At 36.3% G+C, this 23,116-nt stretch overlaps 1 protein-coding gene across 2 annotated transcripts in view; it reads right to left on the bottom strand.

Moving 5' to 3' along the window:
* Positions 1-23,116, bottom strand: part of LOC131060598 (histone acetyltransferase GCN5) — a 123,286-nt gene that overhangs the window by 67,049 nt on the left and 33,121 nt on the right. For both annotated transcript variants that reach the window (XR_009110397.2, XM_057993893.2), the window contains exon 4: positions 14,469-14,540. Coding sequence is in view for 1 of the 2 variants with exons in the window: in XM_057993893.2 (XP_057849876.1) it covers positions 14,469-14,540 (72 nt within the window). In the remaining variant the exon portion in view is untranslated. The remainder of the gene's footprint in view (positions 1-14,468; positions 14,541-23,116) is intronic.

The raw sequence follows: 23,116 nt of genomic DNA, 5'->3' as shown, positions 1-23,116 counted from the left end.
TTTTTCATCTGGACTATATATAACACATAGCTGCACACAGAATTTTTAAACATCACCCGTAAACCTGCTCAACAAACTCTGTATTGATAACCCAGATTGCAATATTTTCTCTAGCAGATCACCCTCAACTTACAACAACAATAGCTATTATACTCGAGCACTTAACACATTAAAACTTTCCCCTGACTAACATCGTTCCATCCTTCCATAAGACACGACATCTTCAACAGAAGTCAATGCACAGAGGCCATGAACAAATTTTTGTTCACTGCAGACAAAAGACACGACCTGTTCATCATCATTAATTAAAAAAAAAGGTTTTTTTCAGAACCGCTCAACACACAGCAGTAACACCTGCAACTTTTTCTCTTTAAACCATTCACACAACTATGAGAAATTAACACACCCATCTATCCATCATAGCAAAGACTTTTTCAAACGCCCAGTCATTAATCCCAACAAAATACGCCCAGCTCTCCTTTTTTTACATACATAGTCACTACCAAAAATTAACGTTGCTACTTTATAGAATTGACCACGATTCCGGACAAGGAGGCATTTCAAACTTGAAACGGCGCCATATCCTCCTCATGCATAGTGAAAACATTAAAAAATTTAAACACACATCTAAAGAAGAATGCCTGTCTCCAGAATTTAAAAACACAATATGCACCAAAAATTACTGCACTCTTCCAAAAACCGTATATGACTATATGACCAATCCAATATCAGCATGCCAAAAAAATTCAGGCAAGCTCCGCTTTTTGAAAGTCGACACACACACCTTCATCGGTTATAGCTTTTTAAAAACAAAGTCATGGCATGTCCACGTAGCTTTAAACTCTTTAACGCACCATAACCAAAAAAAAATATTGAAGTCAAAGCCATTTTTGGACTCACTAATTGTAACGGCATCCTCCTTTAAGGGCTTTTGACAAGTCAACAATGACATGGCAGCAATTCTGATGTAACAACTGACACAGTGACAAGTAGGCACTCACACTACTGATGAAAACACACACATAGCTCAAGCTAACACACAAGCAGTTCAAGCACACACCCAACCAGCTGAAGCAGACAACTAAGCACCTCAAGCAAGCAAGTATGCAGCTGAAGCACACAACGAACCAGCTCAACTAGGCACATAGGCAACTCAAGTAGGTAACCAAGCACCTCAAGCAAGAAGCCAAGCAGCTGAAGCAAGCAACCAACCAGCTCAACCAAAATTGAGAAGATCTAATGAATAAACAGCAGCTTGAAAACACTTCAAACTCAATCTAATATTACTTTTAAGTAATCCTCTAGCTTGAATAGCACAAGCTTGACACTTGACATCAATGACAAAATATCTAACATGGCCAAGATTACAATGAGATCAACGGCACTCCAGGAGCCTGCCAAGCCACATTTGAGGGGTCAAGGAGGAATTTTGATGTTTTGAAATAATCCTCCTCTCCTTGAGAAATGTGCCCAAGGAGGCTAACTGAGCGCTTCTGGAGGCAAGAGAAGGAATTTCTGAATTTTGGAATAATCCTCCCATTCTTGGGAAATGCGTCAAGATAGATTTCTTCATGCCTTGTTCATTTCGAGAAGGATTTCCAAACTTAGACAAAATTTGATCACATGCCTGCTTATCTACTTTTCCGGATTTAGAACTAGATACTCAGGAACATTCTGCAATCAATGCTTGCCAATTGCCAAGGATAGACTTTCCAAAAATAGACTTACTAAAAATAGTAAGTTCTTCCAAACACCGAATTAGAGCAAACCAAGACACAGGTAGACTTACTAAAAATAGACATTGCTAAAAATAGTAAGTTTGTTTAAATGCAAAATTAGGCCAATCCGGGCCACAGTGAGACTTACAAAAAATAGTAAGTCCTCAAATTTCACTAGTAGCTTCCTTGAAGGATACCCTTTTCAATGCTTCCCTCAGATTTCACTATGCCCTAGTTCACTGACTTCATTTCTAAGTTGAAGGATAAAAATTCCTAAAATAGACAATACATGCTTCTAGACAGCCAAATTTTACCAAAACACTTCCAAACATGGCCAAAATTTCACCAAAACACTTGGGGACTTGAGGAGATTGAAGAAATTATAATCAAACAACCCAAAAGATCACAACCAAAAGACCAAGTGGACAAAAATGTAGGGGGTTCCCATTTGGAATGGGGTGATGTGTGATTAGATCATAACAGGTCTCCTGATGACTTACGCTTGGAAAGTGGGCATGACATGTTATCACTCATTTGGTACTTATGTAACTAAGCATTTTAGTTTCCAAGGATTAAAAAACAAAAAGAATTTAGTAATAAATAACTACTTGATTATCTATCATGGTGTTTTCCTCAATTACTCCTTAGGGTTCACAAGAGGATTCATGAGGAGGTTAGTCACCAAATGTACATTGAAGGTTCTGTAACCAACTCCTCATATAATTGCATTACTTTGTAATATAATGAGACGCAAATAGTTGTTCTCCTTTTGTCCTAACCCTTCATGTGCAAAACACCTTGCTACCTAACAAATTCATTCACTACATCTAATAATATACCTAACAAACCTTGAATCACTTCTCTCAATAGCAATACAAGATGCCATTAGGAATGCTATGTCAAATGTCATGGTTTAAGTCATTGTTAAAAACCTTGGACTTGGCAAGCTGATTTTTCTCGGACTTGGACTTGGCACCCAGTGTAATGTCCCCTTCTCACACTTAGTCAACTTTGCTTCCCGTTAGCCTATTCCCGAGTTCTCATAAGCTATTCGGTGAAGGTTAGGGGACTCATATTTCCTTGGAGAGCTTGGAAATTCAGTTTCATTAAGTTTTGACACCAGTGCTATTTCTAGCGCCTGGGCATTTGCTTCAACTTCAATTACGCTTCAGTGTGTTTTGGTTTTATTTTTTATGCCTTGGCCATTTTCTAGTAAAGTGATTAGATGTATTTAATATTTTCTCTTAACTGTTAAGGTAGAGTTTTTAATATTTAAGTGTTTAATATTTCATAAAGTTATGTCCCCAAGTTGGACACCTAGGCTACAGGGGATAAAAGATGTTACGTGGCCTTTTTCAAGGGAAATGATAAATATAAAAATTTGAATGCCCCAACTTCCCTCCAAACTCTATAAATTGAAGTTTTGGCTCCCATTTCTTCATACAGAGTTCTTCCCGATAAGTTGTCAGAATGAGCATTTGAGTTCTTCCAGATATTGTTGAGGATGAAAACCCCATTCAATCTTGCTGGTTTCAGTACCGAGAGACCCACCCTAGCTGGTCTAGTGATTCTTTATTGGAAATATAGGGTTTCTAAAGAAGCTTTCGATTTGGGGTTTGCAAGATCATGAAGATTTTTAGTGTATTTTGAAGAGTGAGTTTTTTGGTTCAGTTTAGAGAATTTGCACAGATTTATGAAGGATTTTGTAGAGGCTTTTAAGATTTCTGGTGATTTTCCAATCTGAGCCATACACCTTCTTGACAAGCTGATCCACCTTTATGCTTGCCCAATTTGAAGGAGCCACAATCTGAGTTTGGGTATTTTACCAAATAAGTGCTAGGCAATTAGGTTGAGCATTTCTTACATGGGTTTTCACTTGGCAATGATTTTATAGAAGGAATCGTCCTTTATTGTCAGGCCGCCCTTGCCAATAGTTCCACATGTAGCGTTTGTGAGTTGTTTTGGAGCCTTTGGAGTAATATCAGGGATCATTGGTGATTGATAAGTTGCTGTTGTCAGATTTCAGACATGTTAGAGGTTTATTTAAAGCAGATTTGACTGATATTTGGAAGGATTTTATGCTTATTACCCCTATTTTGGGTGTTGGGACTGAGTATTGGTATTGTGACAGTTGTAATAAACCGAACAAGATGGTATTGAAGACCTGTTTGGGATGAAATAACATGCTGGAGACTCCTATTTCTTCGACAGTATGACCATGCCAAGACCTGATTTGGAGGCTAGTAAGACTTGATCCAGGGCTGTAGCTGGTGATTTTGCATTATTCTCAGACCTGTCCCCTTTACCTACAGTGGCTGCAAGCTTAACTAAGATGATTTGATCCTCTATTGAGGTATTTTGTATCTTGAATTTGTCTCATACAATGTGGGTACGATACGCCAGTACGGCAAATATTTTTTGGGGGGGAGGTTGGGTACGTTTGGGTACCTCTGTACAAAAAAATGTAAAAATCATAAATATATACATATATGCAGCCTAAAAAGTAGAAACAAAAATTAAATTTAGAATCCCAAATATCATCCATATGCTAAACAAAACTTGGAACTATCATTTATGATATAAATATAACAAATTTACTGGAAGTCTTATCTAATTTCCATTTGTCAAAATTTGAATCAGTTATGATCGATATATCGAATTCATTGTTCATTGGTTCAACAATAAAATAACACAATTAATAATCAGCATCATATGGGTCACTAGGAAGATCAAGATCAACATCATCATTGACATTAGCTGATGTAGCTAGAGTAGTGGAACCATATGCAGCCTCACTGCCACTTGCACTAGCAGCAAATTGGCTATTGGACTCCCCAGAAAGTAAAGATTGTGTGGCAGCTGAAAAATCCAAATCAGTTCGCTCTGGATCTACATCCCAAAACTTTGTGCTCCCATCCTTGTACTCTTTTTGTTTATGAGTAAGAAGGCGCAAGTTTGAATGCACATAAACTAGCTCTTCCGCCTTACTTGCTGCCAATCGGTTGTGTTTCACTGAGTGTATAAAGGAGTATGTGCTCCAATTTCGCTCAGATGAAGAGGAACTAGCAACCTATTGAATAATTGACACAAAGTTAGAGGGTGACAATAGTAAAAAATATAAATTTAGAGAGCAATAAAAATAAAGAAACTCACTTGCGATAAAAGTTTGATCGCAAGAGTTTGAAGGTTTGGTGATGTATGGCCATTAAGGTACCACCAAGCATGAGCATCCTTCTTATACTTGTCACAGAGAGCGGCAACACTTTGACCGTTGGAGGCTACAAAATCAGCAAACTAACTTGACATTAAATCCTCCATTTTAGAATCGGGGAAGAGTTTAGTAAGTGTTGTCCTACACCCTTCACTAACTTCTAAATCTCTATATGGTGGTACCCTTGATGGCTTAGCAAGCATTTCATCACTATAAAATTTGGGAGTCAATGCAAATGCAAGAAGATGTAGTGGGGTGGTCATTTTGTTCCACCACTCAACACAAATAGATTGAACCTCTTTGAAGAAAGTTTCTTCGGGATCTTGCTCTTTTGCATTGATGATGATTTTCATTTCCTCAATCATCGAGTCAATGCCATCATATACCTCTCCCAAACATGGGTGATCCGTGTCAATATAACGGATCATACTCATGATGGGCTCAGTGAAACTCAAAAGATATTCCACTCAATCCCACCAAGTGTCATCTAGGATCATGTGTTTTACATTTGTTGCCCTTTCAGTATTGGATTGCCTCCATAGGGACCAACTTTGACTAATTACCATTCTAGCAAGTGGCTCCCGCACGTTCACAAGTTGCCTCAAGACGATTGTGTTGGATGCAAATCGAGTCTCGGCAACCTATTCAAAAAAATAAAAATAAAATTAGAATACAAAGAAGACATGATCAAATTTAAAAAATAAATTAAGGATTACTAAAGTGAAATGTAGATTTTAGAAATTGAAGTGTTTCAATTACCTTTAGCAACTCCAACTTTGAAAATTATCTGAAAATGGCCTGTGACATGCTATGGTTTGTGATGAACATTTGGATCTCTTTAGCCTCAGCATAAATTTGTTTGATCCAATTTATTTTCCTGCCCATCTTTTGTAGCATGAGGTTGAGAGAGTGGACAGCACAAGGTGTCCAATATATGTGTTCAAACCGTGTCTCAATCAACATACCTGCAGCTCTACAATTCTTTGCATTATCTGTTATTACTTGGACAACATTTTGAGGTCCCACATCTTGAATGCATTGTATAAGGATGTTAGCAATAAATTGTGCATCCTTCACCTGTCCCTCACAATCCACGGCTTTCAGAAACATTGCCCCTTTAGGACACACTGCAATTACATTAATTAATGGTCGATTTTTGGTATCCTTCCATCCATCAGAAATGATGGACACCCCTGTTTGTTTCCATGAATTTCTAATGGGAGCCAATGCATTTTCTAAGTTTTTACCTCCTTTGCTAGTAAGGTGCTACGCACCTTCTCATAACCTGGCCCTGTGTACCCTTGTGGAGCCTCATTTACCTTTCTCAACATATCATGCCAATATGGTGATCGTACCACATTAAATGACAAACCATTTGCATATAGACATCTTCCAACGGATTGATCTGCAATCTCTCTAGCATCATTTTTAAATGCTCTCTCGGATGGTCCCCTGCTTCTCTTCACAATAACAGGTTCTTCTTCATCAGTTATGCCTAAGAATGGGTGGCTCTGTACCACGATATCAGGAAAATTACTCTAAGATGGAGAAGTAGGGGGCCTCTTTGATCTACTTCCTCTTCCTTTCAACAAAGGATGGTTTGAGGCATTACCAACTCTTGCATTTGCTTCCTCTTGCTCTCTAATAAATCCTGCTATTTGTTGAGGTGGCAACCCATTTCCATCCCTTCCTGGACATGGTTTGATTCCTTGTTAGGGAATGGCACAAAAATGGGCTTTGACACGGCTGTAGGAGCTAGTTTTTTTCACACTACAAAAGTTGCATATCCAATTAAATGTTCCACAACCTTTTACTTGGTCTGTTATTTTGACATATTTCCATAAAGGTGAATTTGGGTCGGTTTTGAAAGTCCGTTGAGGAATTGAGCTAGCAGTCGTTGCCATTATGCTATCTACAACAAGTTAAATAATAATTATTAAAATTTAAATATTTAACAGTAAATTTAATTTTATATAAATAATAAAATTATAAATGTTAAACATTTAAATTTAATTTAAAGTGAAAGTGAAATTATTAATAATTATGAAAGTAACCTATAACGATATTAATATATTTACAAACTTCTAAATTACACAATAGTTAAAATACTCATTTATAATTTAAAATAATAATAATACAAATTAAAATTAAATATCATATTTGATATTTAATTTTAATTTGTATTATTATTATTTTAAATTATAAATATGAATATTTTAACTATTTTCAATTTTGCAATTTAAAAATTTGTAAAAAAAGTATTATCGTATATATGTTTACTTAAACATTATGAATAATTTCATTTTCCCATTAAATGGAATTTAAATATTTAACATTTATTATTTAATAATTTATATAAATTAAATTTTTTATCATTAATTAACAAATAAACTTAAACAAACTATTAAAAATTAATAAACAAACTACTAAAAATTAATAAACAAACTATATATTCTAAAATTAATAAACAAACTATACAATTATTTTGAAAGAAATAAAAAACCTTCATACCTGAGCCTGTCGTCGCCCTCGCGTTGCCTGTCTGTGAGCCCTCATGTGAGCTGTGAGTGTCACCTGTCCGTGAGCCCTCACGCGAGCCGTGGGCGTCGCCTATCTACCGCGAGCCCTCACGTTGCTTGTCTGCCGTGAGCCGTCACCGAAGACCTGTGTGCCGAAGACCCGTGTGCCGTCGCCGAAGACCTGTGTGCCGTCGCCAAAGACAAACAAAGACCTGTGTTTTTTGTCTGCTCGTGCCGTCGCGGAAGTGAAATAAAAAATACGTCTTCTTATTTTGTTTTAGGGTTTAAATGACCCATTTCCCTTCCGCAAAAGTCAACAAAAAACCTCTCGAAATTCGTGCTTGAAGCAGATTCGTCGAAAAAACGCGAGAAATACGCCACATCGACATTGTATTCGTCGGTATGCATGGGTAAAAACGCGGATATGTTTCACGATCAAAATGGAGGAACCCTGTTCGATTCCACAGGGATTCCACTTCGAATCCGAATCCAAGACAAATCGCATCCGGATTTGGGGGAAAACCCAGACGTATCGGTAACCTAGGAAATAAGTCAATGTTGGATCGTGTAATCACCTCTTTTGATTTGAATGAAATAATATTGGTTACAGAAGTGATTATCATCTTGCAAAAATCTTCATTCTTACATATGGCAAACACTTTCAAAACAAACACAAAAAAAAATTCAAGGGGTGTTGTTACACCTTGACTCGGCAAAAGACTAGACAAATTGAAAAACCAAAGAAAATCAGAGATTTTTAAGGATTTAAAAAACTTGTTTCATGCACCCTTAAATAAGTAAACCTTAAAGACACAATTAACTTGTCAAATAGAAGCTACTTTGATCACATAGGCAAGTATACATCAATCACACAAGTATAAACCCAAATTTTAGCAGAAGGAAATATCACATTTAGATATAATAAAAATTGCCAAATGTATACAAAACTCATGGAAATCAAATCCATGGCATCAAAACAAATATCAAAACTAAAAATATATTCTATGGCTCAAAGGAGTGCATTACTCATTCAAATTCCCAACACCACGGCAATTCATGCATTGGCATTTAAGATAGGTCCTATGATGATGTAGCCATGATATTTTCTTGTGTCTCGACTCTCAATGACTGGTGTATATATTTAAGTGAGCAATTTATTGTTAGAGTTTTCTTGAACCTTTCAAGACTAAATCTTTTGTTGCCAAGCTCATTAACAAAGAGGAACAGTGAAGTATAAAGATAAATGGTTATGTTTTAGTTTGACCTTAGCTATGATACTAATAGATAGAATTGTTCTATAAGTTGTCTATGTAGGGCATGATTGATACATTTTTGCATTATGAAAATGCTGTTTCTTTCTAACTATTACTTAACTTGTATTCAAAAATACAATGACCATAATGTACCAACTTTGCCTCTGGTAGTCCTTGTATACTAAACAAGTTGTCCAATGTATGAAACCAGATAATCCTTGATTGTGGCTTTGACTATAAGTGCAAAGATTTGCAACAAGGGATATGTATTTTGTATATTTTAGGATCATGATTCATCATTCACCTATTACTTACTTAGACTGTCATGTCCCTGCCTATCAACCACTTCTTACCCACCTTCTAGCACAAAAGAAAACAGAAATAAATAATAAAAGAACTAAATATTGAAGGTCAACTCCTATACCCTTGCTAGCCGACCATAGGAAGCACTAATTAATTTACTAAGAGCAGAAATGATATTAACAACAGCAACGATTATGATTATTAAAAGTAGAAATCAATATGAAGTCAACGATTTCATTAATATACATGACAATGATTTGTTTTGGAGGATGAGACTCCAAGTATAGTCACGTCTCTCCCAATAATCGTGGCCCTTACCCCATATTAAATAATGGGGTCTTTCCTTGCAAAAAGGCATCGGAAGATAAGGAAAGGTGAAAGGCGGAGTTGGTGGATATCAGCAAACTGTATCTTGCTGCCAATGATATGCTGGGCTATCATATTGGTAATACAAATTCACAGTGGTACCTGGAAAAGAACTCTATGTTATTTGTAATATGAATATACCTTTCTAGATAATTAATTAAGGTAACATGGTAAGGAAGAACATGAGTTATAATAAAAGTATGACTGGATATTACAATAACAGCAGTAAATAATATAATAATACGAATGATTAATTATCAGTGACAGCCGAAATTAATATAATAAATCACATCCAAATTGAATAGTAGAAAGAATAATAATATGATATGGCAAATCAAGGAAAAAAAAATAATAATAAATAAACTATATAAATATATTTTATTCATTCCTCTTGTTGCTATTATCAGTATTTAAGAAGATGGGGATGAGATGTTCCAAAGAGGGGCAGTCTAAATCCAAGCAATAGGTTAAGTCCCAAGATAGGGTGGGGATCAGCCACCCATAAGCCTTGAGGGTATAGACCCAAGATAGGTAAGGGCTTGGATCTGTAAACTTTGAGGGAACCTATTGTATTTGGTCTCTAAGTGCTTTGGTAACATACATAGACCCTTCTCCCTTAAAATTGAAGTAGTAGCAAGGTCTGATATCTATATTAAGAACTATGAATAATGAGATTAATCATCTAATGAGGAAGATAAATAAGCACTTGTTAATAACTAATAAATTGAAGAATATCAATGACTGGCTTCATGGTTAGACTCTCCATCAATTTTAGTATATTGAAATAGATTCATTATGTTACTCCGGTAGGGGACATTACATAGACTTATAGTTTGATGGGGATTTGGGGGCAACACCCCAACAAGGTCAAGGGATACACATTTTTTTATATTCTTTTTTAAACCTTTTTCCCCAATCTTGACTGTTGCGACTTTTTCATACATTGCCCCATTGCAAATGGCGACCCCCACTTTTTCGCTCTTTAGGCAGATGTTTGCTTAGATTGCCTTCGCTTAGCAATGATTTCCTCAGCCTTTAACCTCTTTAATGAGAGGAAGTTAGCTCAGTCTGTGAAGGTTGTGGTGAGTTAAGGTCAAGGTTATCAAAGATGCAAAATTGTTGTCAAAATGTCAATGTTATCAAAGAATGCAAAAAAAAATTGTCAAACTGCAAGGGAGTCATCTGGAATGCTAAATTGTCCGAGTGTTTACAAGCTAATGTAAATTTTGTGATAAACAGGTGAAAAGTCCCTATGGAAATTAAATCTCCACTCTTGAGACTTCGAGTAAGGAATAATGACGAAAATCAAATCTGTCCCTATCCCTATCGAATTTCCACCAAGGAATTAAACTTGCTAAGGTAATGTGAATTTTCATAGGGACTAAATTTGTCCCTATCCCTATTGGATTTCCACCAATGAGAAATCAGAATTTGAAATGCAATTTATCCTTCTGTGTTATCAATAAAAGTAGGGACAAATTAATCCCTATGAGGTGTGATTTTCCAACCTATGAATGAGACTTAAGCACAAAAAAAATCATACAACAAGCTGAAGCGTATGGGGAGATGAAATAGGTCTTGACCTAAGCCCATGTGTGTAGACTCATAAGTAAAACATGAGGATCTAAACATGAAGCATGTGGAGGAGACCAAAGTAACATAAGGTATTGATCTAAGTTAAACGTGTGGCATAGGGCAGATCAAAAATGAAACGTGTAAGGTTAAGACCCAAGGGTGGCGTGTGGATCTTAATTAACTCCTGGCCTAAACTGAAACGTGTAGCCTTGCTTAAAGCAAGTGAATACAAGGAAAAACATTTAGATGAAGAACTGAAACGTATGGACCAAAACCAAAATATGTGAACCCAAAGCATGTGGCATGAGGATCCTAATTGAAACGTGCAGATCTTAATAAAAACATAAGGAGGATTAAACATAGGGCCAGACCTAAATGAGGCATGTGAGATTGAAATCAGACCTAGGCCTGAATGCAACATACATTTTACACTTAAATTTGTGATTCATTCAATGATTATTTCTTTGATTCATAGTTTTCAATTCAAATTAATTTTCTTTTGCAGGTCTGATTGCAAGTGGATACAAAGGGAAGCATAAGGAGATATCAAGATTCAAGACTAAGAGGAAGTCAACATATACCCTTTGCACCTTCATGACTTTCAGCATTGATACATTCAAGGAGATTTCACAAATTGAGTTGGAGATCAAGTGATCCAAGGAGGTGAATCGAATAAAGAACTCAACCAAGAACACTTCAAAGGCGTGGAAGAAGATCCAAGATAGTGCAAAGGTGAAGAACTTCAAGCCTCAAGGTAAAAGATTCAATGGAGCAAGGCAAGTTAATCAAGTCTACAAGGCAAGCTGAGGTGGCATCCCAGTCATCATTCCACCAATCAGAGGATTCCAAGTCAAGATGTCTAGATGCAATGTACCTAACTCACCTTAAGGGGGCACAAACTTCAAGATACCTAACCTCAATTCTTATTGGTGCTCATTCAAAGTTAGGCATGTATCCAATTCATTGTAATGATCTCATTGGTCAAGAAAAGAGTTTGTTATAACAAACCCTAATGAGGGTTTTGTCTTGTAATCTCGGCCATCGATTTGAGAATCAATCTAGGCCATTGAATTGTATTGAGAGCACTACAAAAGGCTCAAATATCTCATTGTAAAGGTTAATAGTTATTAGTTGAATAGTAGCTCATAAATAGTAAGGAGATAGCAAATAGCTAGAGTAGGGTAGAAGAAAAGGAGATTGTTGCCAAGACTTTGTTGCAAGAAGCATATCATTTTCATTGAAGATATGGTGAATTTCATGTGTTGATTCAACAATTTGCATGGTCTCTACTTCTCATTTGTTTTAATGTTGATTAGATGGATGGAAGTTATTGTGGATAATTAATGGTGAAATTCCCATGTTCATACTACTTGCATTTTTCTAATTGCTAAATACTTTGTGTGGTCAACTAAACTCTTTACATAAGCTTATCTTCGATTGCCACTCACCCATTGATACGCATCACTTTGATGGTGTTTATGTTGTTGATGGTGGTTTGAACATCATTTGCTTACCTTAAAAGATAGCACTAGCTTTGTGGAGTTGTTCCATGCATGGCAAAGCAGAGTCTAGTAAAGTTTCACTAAGTCATTCATAGTCTCTTGCATCCCTAGGATTAGACTAGCTTTCTAAACCCTCATCCTTTTTATATTTTTCCAAAATAACTAAATTCCCATGTTCCAGCCACATTCAAGCAAGAGTTCATGCAAAACGTAAGTCCCCCTTGTGATTCCATCACTAAGTCTATCCACAATATAAAGTCAAGACTTGACTATAGGAACCTTCAAGTCGTCTCATTTGATCACATAGTTTATCATCCGAGAGGTCTTTGCTCAAGAGAGGATAAGATACTTAGTATTTTATTCTGTGTTTGATGGTATTATAAAAAACGCAATCAACACTGACCAAGTCTAGCCTACAAGACACGCTGGGTCTAGCGAGTTCGAAAGACTCAAGTCTGTCTCCAATACTCACTTAGGACCCAAATCTCAAGTCCCCAAGACTCATCTGGCCTAGCTTACATGGAGACTCACTCGTCGAGTCTAAGCAAGTCCAAGCGAGTCCTATGACTATGTTTTAAGTACATGTATTACAATAAATGCAATGTGAGTGTGATGCAAATATAAGGTATTAAGAGTGATTCCCTAGGCACCCTTATCTTCATCTTCTATGGAAACTATTGTATTCCAATAAATCGCTAACAAGTAGTATCAAAGAAGTTCAAAAGAAACTTAGCAAATACCCATAGATTGAAAACTCGACCCTCTAATGAAGGAAACAATTTACGCTTGAATACTTCTTGGCAATAATAAGAGAAAAAATATATTGAAGTCCATAAATGACCAAAGTAGGTCAATACCACAAGTCCATTAATTCACAAAACAAATGTACTAAGGTACAAGGACCGCAGATTATCAAAAACAACTAAACACTAATGCATTTAAGAAAAACCATAAACAGAGCCATTTTTGTACGTCACCAAAAAAAAATTTCAAACAAGAAGATGCTACCTAAGCGTTGAGAAGCATTTTTCCTTATCATTGTATATTTTTATCAAAAACAACTAAACACTAATGCATTTAAGAAAAACCATAAACAGAGCCATTTTTGTACGTCACCAAAAAAAAAATTCAAACAAGAAGATGCTACCTAAGCGTTGAGAAGCATTTTTCCTTATCATTGTATATTTTTTGTCTTTTAAAAGCCAATAGTCTAAAGCACTTCAACAATGGGAAGAATTTAAGTTGCATGTAGAAAAGATATTCCTAAGGGATCACTATATTATGATACACCAATAAACAATTTGAATAACAATATCATTGTTTTTGTTTGGGTCCTTAAAATCTTAAGTATTCAAAGAAGGTTTGAATTTCTTACTCATGTTTCCAAGTATTGAAAGCTGCAAATAAACAACAAAGACCCAGGGCAGATACAAATGAATGAGCCAAGTTATAATGATGAGCTTTAGTCCTTCATGATGCAGGATTATTCTAATTTATTCCCATTACTAATCCAAATTTGTTGTATTGAAATGCTTCTAGATAAATTTGTATCATGCACAACAATCCCGAAACATAACAACATTATTTATCAAGAAAATGTTGAATACAAAAGTTTGTTATGTAGCAATTTTAAGTATTTTATTCTACAGCCTGTGTCTTGTACTCTATTTGAGGTGGAAGAATTCTATCAGTTGTACCTATTGTTGATAGATTGCACAATTAAACAATTATTCAACTTTTTGAGACTACAGCACCTTTTCTTTTGTCAAAGTTCTTTGTACAAATTTTGTGGTTTCAATAAATCTTCAGCCTTGGTAGATTTTACGTCAGTATGCTTATGTTTCATGACCAAAATTTCCATACGTACAGCAATAATTTCAAACAATGGTCATAACAATAAATTTTACAAGACGGATACAGATATTTAGCACATACACAATATAGAATATATCTTTTTGATGATTAATAATATCATCACAAACATTTTCAGATATTTTGGATGATAAGGATGCAAACCATACCTGCGATAAGGTCGATATGTGATGCCCCCGACAACTTGATTTTGCTTAATTATCATCACAGACTTGTGGCTCCTGCAATAATAAAAGGTGTAATGAAAACAACTAGAAAGAATAAACTACAATTGCAAGCAAAAACCATTCCTATGGAAAAAGGCATCTTTTCAAAAGCTTACATTTAAAGGATCAACCAAATCATAATCTGGATGTGAACTTCAGAAAAATGAAAGAACACTGTAGGTTAAGATTTTTTTTGGTTCAGAAAAATAGGTACAGAAATTTATTATGATTCATTTGCATTGAAGAATCCAGCCAATGAAATTTGAGTAAACTAATAATGCTCATTAAACATGACTCTAATTTAATTATACGATAAAATATATGCAAATAACAAAGCATGTTGAGATTTCCAATTTCCCTAACAGCCTATGAGAAACCAACTACTTGCATGACAATTTTGGATTGGAAACTATAGACTAACGGTTCTATACCACAACTTGAAATTAGTTCAAACAAATTGCAATAAAAATTTGGATCAATATAATATAATGCATAAAAACAAAATATGGTCATCAGTATCAGGCACTAATGCAGAGTTCTTCATAATGACGAATGTGGAGGCACATTTGTATAAATGTTTTTCTACATCCACTCATCATTAGAAAGGGGAAGGACAACATTAAGGAATAAGGTTGCAATAATGTGACACTCTAGTGTTTTTCTTCCATCTGTGCTCCTAATGATCCTCTGTGGACTGGATGGCTCAATCTTTATATATTGATAAGTGAAGCACACGAGGAGACTTTACCATGATAAATGGAGGTCATAGGAATGGATATCAGACAGCAACTAATGGTTCTTCAGAAAACCAAATGCAGTAACAATTCAAACAATGTTCCAGATCATTGATATATACCACAGCAAGATAAATTTTACTAAAGATGGCTTAAATACACAGAAAATGTCTATGAATAATTCACCAATATTATAGAGGGTCTATGCCACCTTTCAAAACAGCCCATTTCATATCAAATTTCCCAGATTTGTGAGAGATAAAGGTTCAGTTAGATTGCTGAGCCACTTGCCATTTCTACATGCATATAATCCTTAACGCCAATTCAAGTGTGATTTTCAGGCGACTTATAAAATCAGTATATTTCTTTCAAACTCAGGTGTGGAGCTCAGTTGATGTGGGCAATGTAGACACCCAAAATTGTCCTAACTTAATTAAATAAATATTTTATTTATTTAATTATTTTATCCTAAGCCTTCTATTAATTAAATAGATTTTTATTTATTTAATTAATTCATTAATCCTCTTCTAGCCTTTCTTTATTTAAATAAATATTTTTATTTCTTTAAATTATCTTTTCCCTAAGTTAAATAAATATTTTATTTATTTAATTGGTCCCACTTCCTCTATTAATTAAATGAATTTTTATTTATTTAATTAATTCATTAGCTTTTTATCTTCATAACACGTCATTTATCTCTTAATTTTCATCTACCTACCCCCTTCATTATTTTATTATTTCTTTTACCTACCCTTTAATCCCGACAATTTATTTATTTCACCTCTTAATCTTATCCCTCCATTTTCTAAATTATCTTCTATATAAAAGGATTCCTTTATCCTTTCATAATCCTAATCTAATCCAGCAATCTTTATGCAATCAAGCGACTTTACAACCACAATCCGTTCTTTGTTGAGCTCTTGTGCACAATACAAAAATCTAAGAGCAAATATATCAAACAAGATCAATGGAGATCAAACCCTACTTGGCATGTGAATGGTATTATTGTTTCAATTTGTTGATTTGCATGTTCTTAGGTTTCTTCATTGGTGTATGGTGAATGTTTTTGTCATAGAACTAGGGTTTTTCTTGTGGTTGAATCTGTGTGGTTTTGCAATAGTTTATCATCATCATTTTTTTACCATATACAGAAAGCGTCCTGGCGATAGTGCAGCCATGCATCAGCCAAACAGAAGTAGGTGTTTTATAAGCACAGGTAAGCAAAATAAAATGAACCCTATCTAATCAAAGGTCCCGTTGAGCACGAATGAAAGCAAAGAGTCATCATATGAAACTAAAGAGTCATCAAATGGAAGTGAAGAGTCATCAAATTGAAATGAAATGTTATAACATGAAAAATGAAGAGTCATCACATTGACGGTAATTGTCAGCCCAAATGTGAAGAGACAAGAAACAAAATGTTTGAAAACCGGTATTTAAATTGTTTTCTAAATAATGATAAAGGGGAGCTTCTTTTGCATTTAGAAGGGAACTCTTGGACAGAAAGTGTCTCTTGAAGACAAAAAAGAAGGGGTTTTTCTTTTTGGTAGAGTGGGATTCTTACACAAAGAAGAAAAACTCAGTTAAAATTTTGTAAAACGAGATCAAGTGAATGATTACAAGTTTTTGAAGACATGCCATAAACTTTTCAAGCTATGCTGTTTTTACTCATGTTTCCTTTGTGTTTTTAAATATGAATTAGATCTGTAGAATCTTGTGCCTTCATTACATTTATATGCATTAAATCTAGGTTTTGGCTGTGAGGATAAAGTCCACCAATAAAATGGCTCTCTGTCCTTGATTGCACCAGATGGTATCAAAGCTAGTTTAAATCCAATCTGTGAGTGTATATTCAGCCTATTTAGGGTTGTACTCAGAGAGATTACAGCAGTAGGCTTTGTTTGTCTAGAGTGTCGTCATGCCCCACAAAAGTGCATCATTTGAAATCAGAACAAGAACATCTTGTAGGTGTGTGTGTGAGAGTGAAAGAACATTTTCCAACAATAGAGTGTTAAGTAGAAGGTGTAGAGAAAGAGCAAACATCTTCCACTGACTAAATAGTGGGTAGAGGGAGCTTAGAGTCTTGTCCGTCTTGTGTGGTAAAGATCAATGAATTGAAAGACTGGTTTGATATAACAAGATCGTTTATGCAAGAGCTGTAGCAGAAAGTCTTAAGTGTTCAATGTGAACCAAGCTGCCTCCCAGAACAGTAGTTGTAAGAAGTAGAACAAGAGCTGCTGATGTGACAAGAAGATTGTACGAGGTGAACTTGCTAAGAGGTGTGCGAGTGAAGTTAGATCTTCTTTATGCGACAAGAGGATGTGGGAGTAGAACAAAAGATACAAAGTTGGGAGTAGAAGATGTGGAACCAGTCTATGATCAGCAACTAGATGCAAAAGAAGAGAAGCATGAGCATAAGAGCAATCTTGTCATAGGTATTAACATGAATGCTTTGACAACGAAAGAGAAGAAAGTGGACATCAAGTCAATCAAGCACAACAGGCAAGAAAGTGCAGCCCAAAAGATCCTAGTGTAATAATGATATTTGATCAAGCAAAAGAAGCAGATCTCCTACTTGAAGAAGGGATGAAACTGACTAAAATTGTGTCTGATTTGGCTAAGAATGGGGAAGGTTGTGAGCATCTCTTGAAAGAAGAGATCCTAATGAAGGAGGGCAGAGAGGTGCTAATTGCTGAAATCTAAATAGGGAGCAGGAAAAACATTTTTCAGAGGGCATGAAATTGGAGGTGAATTAAAACTGCAACTTAGTGCACATGATAAGGACCTTGAGAGGGCACCAAGTGAAGGAGAGTGGCATTGTTGTTAGATACTTGAACAGTCCCAAAGACATTGAGAGGGGGGGGGGGGGGTGAATCAGTGCCTAACCGATAAACAAATGATTTAAACTTGTTTGCAACTTTATAACCCAAATTAATATACCGGTAAACAAGTAATAATGCAATAAAGAGAAATAAAAGTATAACCATCAATGCACACCATAACACAGATATTTTTGGCGAGGAAACCCGGTAGGGGAAAAACCTCGGTGGGATTTGTGACCCACAATATTTACTCACTGGCCAATATGAATAAATATTACTTATACAATAGGGGCCTGCACATGCAGAAAGGCCAACAGCCTAGAGCTCACTGCTCAATCACAAAAAGGAGTAACACTAACTACAAAATTGGATGATTAAATCCAATGACAATGTACTGCTCAAAATAGCATCTGCAATGCTGGATTCAGTGCCGGTTTAAGCTCTGTCAAATACCTCTGCCATAAACCTTGCTTCGCTCTGCTCTGCTCATAAAATAATTACATCATAATGCATATACAGATATTCGCTCTCATATACTGCTTGCATTCATTACCTAATTACATTTCACTTACTTTTTCACACTTACAAAATGACCTATAAGATCTCATACATATATGAGTCTTTACAATACATCATGTCGGCTATACAATAATATTACAATACAAAATAATATAATTTCCATGTCGGCTCAGAGTGTCGGTAAGATCTTTTGTCGGTGTAGATTGGATGCCGGTGAGAATAATCTTGTTGTGCCTGCCGGTGCCGGTAGATGATGTCTATTGCTGGTGTAACCTGTGAAACATGTTACTAGTTGGTTGCCATCAATGACAACATCAACTATTCTCATCTGAGTGTATAATGCCAACAATTGTAACAAAGGAATAAACATGTTTTATTCTATTTTTTGTTTTTTATTTCCTATTTCAAAACCCTGCAGCTTATTTTGTTTTCTCCAATGTCTAGATTATCTACAGCGTAGAAAGCATTATGCAAGGTGAAAAGGACCCCAGATTGATGTGCGGCATATTGGGTGTAGTCAAGGCCATCATGACATGTAAGTATTGGAGATTTAATATGAGAGGCAACATTAAATTGGCTCAAATAACACCCTACTTGAACTGCTGGCTGAGATGTCACATTGTGTGACCAAGAGGGAAAAAGTGCAACAAAAAATAAATGCTATGTAGCCAAGAGGATAAGAAAAACAAAAGAAAGGTAACTAGTGAAACCATTGCATTAGTGATGAATTTGATCCCTATTTCATTGGGAGACTTTTATTAGCCCACGAATTCAATGTTCCTCCTCTCACACTAAAAATTCAAACCATATTAATTCCCTAGCTTCTTCATTTCTCCAATATTCTAGGTGCATAACTTTTCCTTGAAGATATTGCTTACAACTGACTACTGAGAGAAGCACCATGAGAAAAGGATGGCTGCTGCAAATTTTTGGTACTATATAACGTGCCACTCGATGTGGAAAACATATCATATTGGCATGAATTGCTAAATGCATTCACATAGGGTTTAAGACACAAAGTTTGCATGATTTCAATGAGCCATCCCCACTCATTAATTCTATGGTTGTTGGTCCCCCAAGGACGATCAATGGTCTTGTTGTGACCTTTTTCACACATCGCCCCATTGCAAATGGGGACCCTCCCTTTTTCCTACTTTCTTGGGTTTTTGTTAGTGTCTCGTGGCAATCCGCTTCAGTTCTACTCGGTTCTGTTAAGTTTTGAACGGTTTGAGTCCTAGAGATTGAAAGTCAGTTTTTGCCAGCCAAGTGATAACAGAGTCCAGATACTATCAAAGTGCCCAGAAAGGCCAAAGGACGAAGAACGCAATTGATTTACACGAATTTGAACAGCTTTCTATTTTTAGAAAGTTTGTTTTTTTGCTTTTTCCTATCTTTTAGCAGGTTTCGTTTTTGGCATTTTTAGCCCAATCCCCAGTATGGCTATTTTTAGAAAGTTTTCCCTATTTTTTAGGGATGCCTGCTTTTTGCTTTTTCGGAGTGGGGACCTAGGGTTTGCACTGGCACCACTGGCATGCATCGAAAGCTATCGAAAATTTTCAAGTTTTGACCCAAAAAGCTAAGTTCCTATATTTTAGGGGCTCATGGCACGTTCAAAGGATAATCAGCTCAAAAAATCATCTAAGTCTGGAAATTTGCATATGTCATCCTGATTTGGCCTGAAATTTGACTAAGTCTGAAATTTTGAAAGATCTCCTAAAAACTAGAATTTGCATTATAAGTCCTAGAGATCTAAAACCACTCTCAAACATCCTGACAATATATATGGAATATATACTTAAATGTTATATTTCATATACAGACAGAACAGACTTGGTGTCAAGAGTTGTTCCATCCTCAGAGTGCACACTTCAAAGTCCGCCTTGAATGGTCTCTCAAAACTCCGCCCAAGGTGATGATGAATGGATGTCTATGAAAGTCCGCCCTTGAAGCATGTGTCTCAAACTCCGCCCTACTTGGTGATCTCTTGAAACTCCGCCCTACTTGGTGATCTCTTCCAAACTCCGCCTATGATCATGAACAAGTCAAAGTCCGCCTTGGAGGTAGTCTTCAAAGTCCGCCTTGTGGGATGATAGCAAGTGAAGTAGCTTCAAAACTCCGCCCTATGGAGATGCCTAAAAAGTCCGCCCTAAAGGAGCACCCATCAAAGTCCGCCTTGGTGATGGTCTTGAGCTTCCAAAAGTCAGCCTTCTTGGTCCCTCCAAAGTCCACCTTGGAGCATAAGGTAGAAAGTCCGCCCAAGTTTCATACCTCCAAAAGTCCACCCTTAGATGGTCTTCTAAAAGTCCGCCCAAGGTGACAAATCTCTCCAAGTCCGCCCTTGTATTGATTGTAGCAAGCCCGCCTTTTGGTTGTTCCAAGTGTTTGAAGGGTCATGGTGCAAGGAATACAACAAAGTCCGCCTTAGAAGATGATTTCAAAGTGAAGAAAGTCCGCCCATGATGCCAAGCCTACAAAGTCCGCCTTGGTAGTGCTTGCAAACAAGAAAAGTCCGCCCTATGAGATGATGGTTGAGTGGTGTGCAAGCCTCTCAAAAGTCCGCCTAAGATGATGAAGGAAGATGCCTATCTCTCCAAACTCTGCCTAGAAGATTGTTTCAAAGCAACACTTAAACTCTGCCCTTGGTGATACTTCAAAAGTCCACCTTGAAAAGTATGATGTATAAAGTCCGCCCTATGCTACATGGCTCTTATCCTTCATATTGATGGAAGTTCGCCCAACATTGCAGCAAGTTAGAAACATGACCAACAAAGTCCCCCTTGAGGGACATGTGAAAAAGTTAAAACATGAAGTGCACATAAACATAAGGAAAGTTCCCACTCTATAAAAGTCCGACTTTGCCTTGCAACACAATGAGAAACGAACTTCATGAAGTTCGCCTAAGTCAAAGGTGAAGCCAAAAATACTTGCTAGGTATTGAGGAAAGGAGAATATTCCTTGGTGATGTCATCCAAATCTTCATAAGATTCGAACTAAGTTCCAAATTAGAAAGTTTTAAAAAGAGATATTTGAAGATCAAATATGAAGTGGAAAATCAAATTAGAAAGTTGTAAAATGAAGGATTCGAACTTAACGAAGATGACATTGCAACTCAAAATCAAATTGGAAACTTTCTCAAGGTTGAAATCGAATTAGAAACATGAATTGGAAAAGATCTGCATGTTTCTAATTGCAAATTCAAACTTCATTACAAATACCTTCTTCACTTCTTCATTCTCACACATAAGGTTCGAACTTTCTGAGCAAGTTAAGAGTAATATCGAGAGTTATTTTGCAGGTTGAGAGTTATTTCAAAGAAGATTTTGCAGATTGGAGGTGTTGCAGGGTGATCTCTTGCAGATTGAGCGAACTTTTGAAAGAGTTTTAATTTTTCAACCTCATTCTTATCAAGTATCTGCAGATTTTGGAGTCCAATCAACTAGTAGAAGGCAGAACTTTCAAGTTTTCTGAGTTTTGTTCCTTCTATATTCTCATTTCTGTCAAAGGTGAAGTTGATTGGTGGGTAGATTTATCAATTTTCTCAAATTTCCTCAGTGTATTGGAGGTGTCTTTATCGGGTTTATCCAAAATTTTGATAAGAGGACCATTTTGGATTGAATGTTCTTTCTTTCAAGCATGACCTAAGTATTCGCAGCTTGTTTCAAAGCTAAAAGTATTGACAAATCGGAAGATCAAAGCATTCTGCCATCTAACCTTCGAAACTTTGCACTAAAAGATAGATTTCTAACTTAATTTCATTTGGGTTTTGCAGGTCGCAGATGGTAGTAGAAGTGGGATCATCTTAGAGATCGCAGCTGGAGTTTCAAGCCAAACGGAGGAATGAGGACAAGTTCACGAGCAAGCTTCATCCAAGAGTGAAAATAGCCAAAATTTGGCTACGTATGGGAAATGTTTCACAAAGAAAATTCCAATTTCCTCAATTATGATGAAGGCATGGAGAAATTCTTCTCCAAATTTCAGGGTATCAAGAAGGAGGGCATGATCACGGCGAATGTCTGAACAGCTTGATCCTATCATTTCATATTTGCAAGGGTTGTCTAGAAGCTTTCACCCTCCTCTCGCGCAACATAAATTGGGGCCACTAAGAAGCAAGCATAGAGTCGTCAACAAGAAATTATTCTAAGAAATTCAACAATTTTCCTTCCGAGCTTCATGGGCCTGCCAATCATTCCTCCTGAACCAGGAAGAGATCCTAAACCAGTACTACAGCCAGACTTGAATTTCAAAGACGAGCAAGAAAACATCATCACAGAATTATACAGCTTAGCTTGGAATGTAAAAAGAAATTATCCTGACTGGTGTCGAATGTGCTTTATCCTTGAATTAGAGGAAGCGATTGTTGATCGCATTGAAGCACAGATTCAAGGAAGAGAGCAACATCCATTGCCGCTCCAAGGAGTTAATCCAACTCCCATACCTGCTCTTGCGCCGCCTCAGCAAGATTAGGAGTGACTCACACTACAGTGGCGCCTCGTCGTCCTCTGACCAATCAGATTGC

This window comes from Cryptomeria japonica, chromosome 5, assembly GCF_030272615.1.
Source record: "Cryptomeria japonica chromosome 5, Sugi_1.0, whole genome shotgun sequence".
Lineage (NCBI taxonomy): Eukaryota > Viridiplantae > Streptophyta > Pinopsida > Cupressales > Cupressaceae > Cryptomeria > Cryptomeria japonica.
The sequence above is the reverse complement of the archived record's forward strand: the minus strand, read 5'-3'. Positions and strand labels throughout refer to the sequence as shown.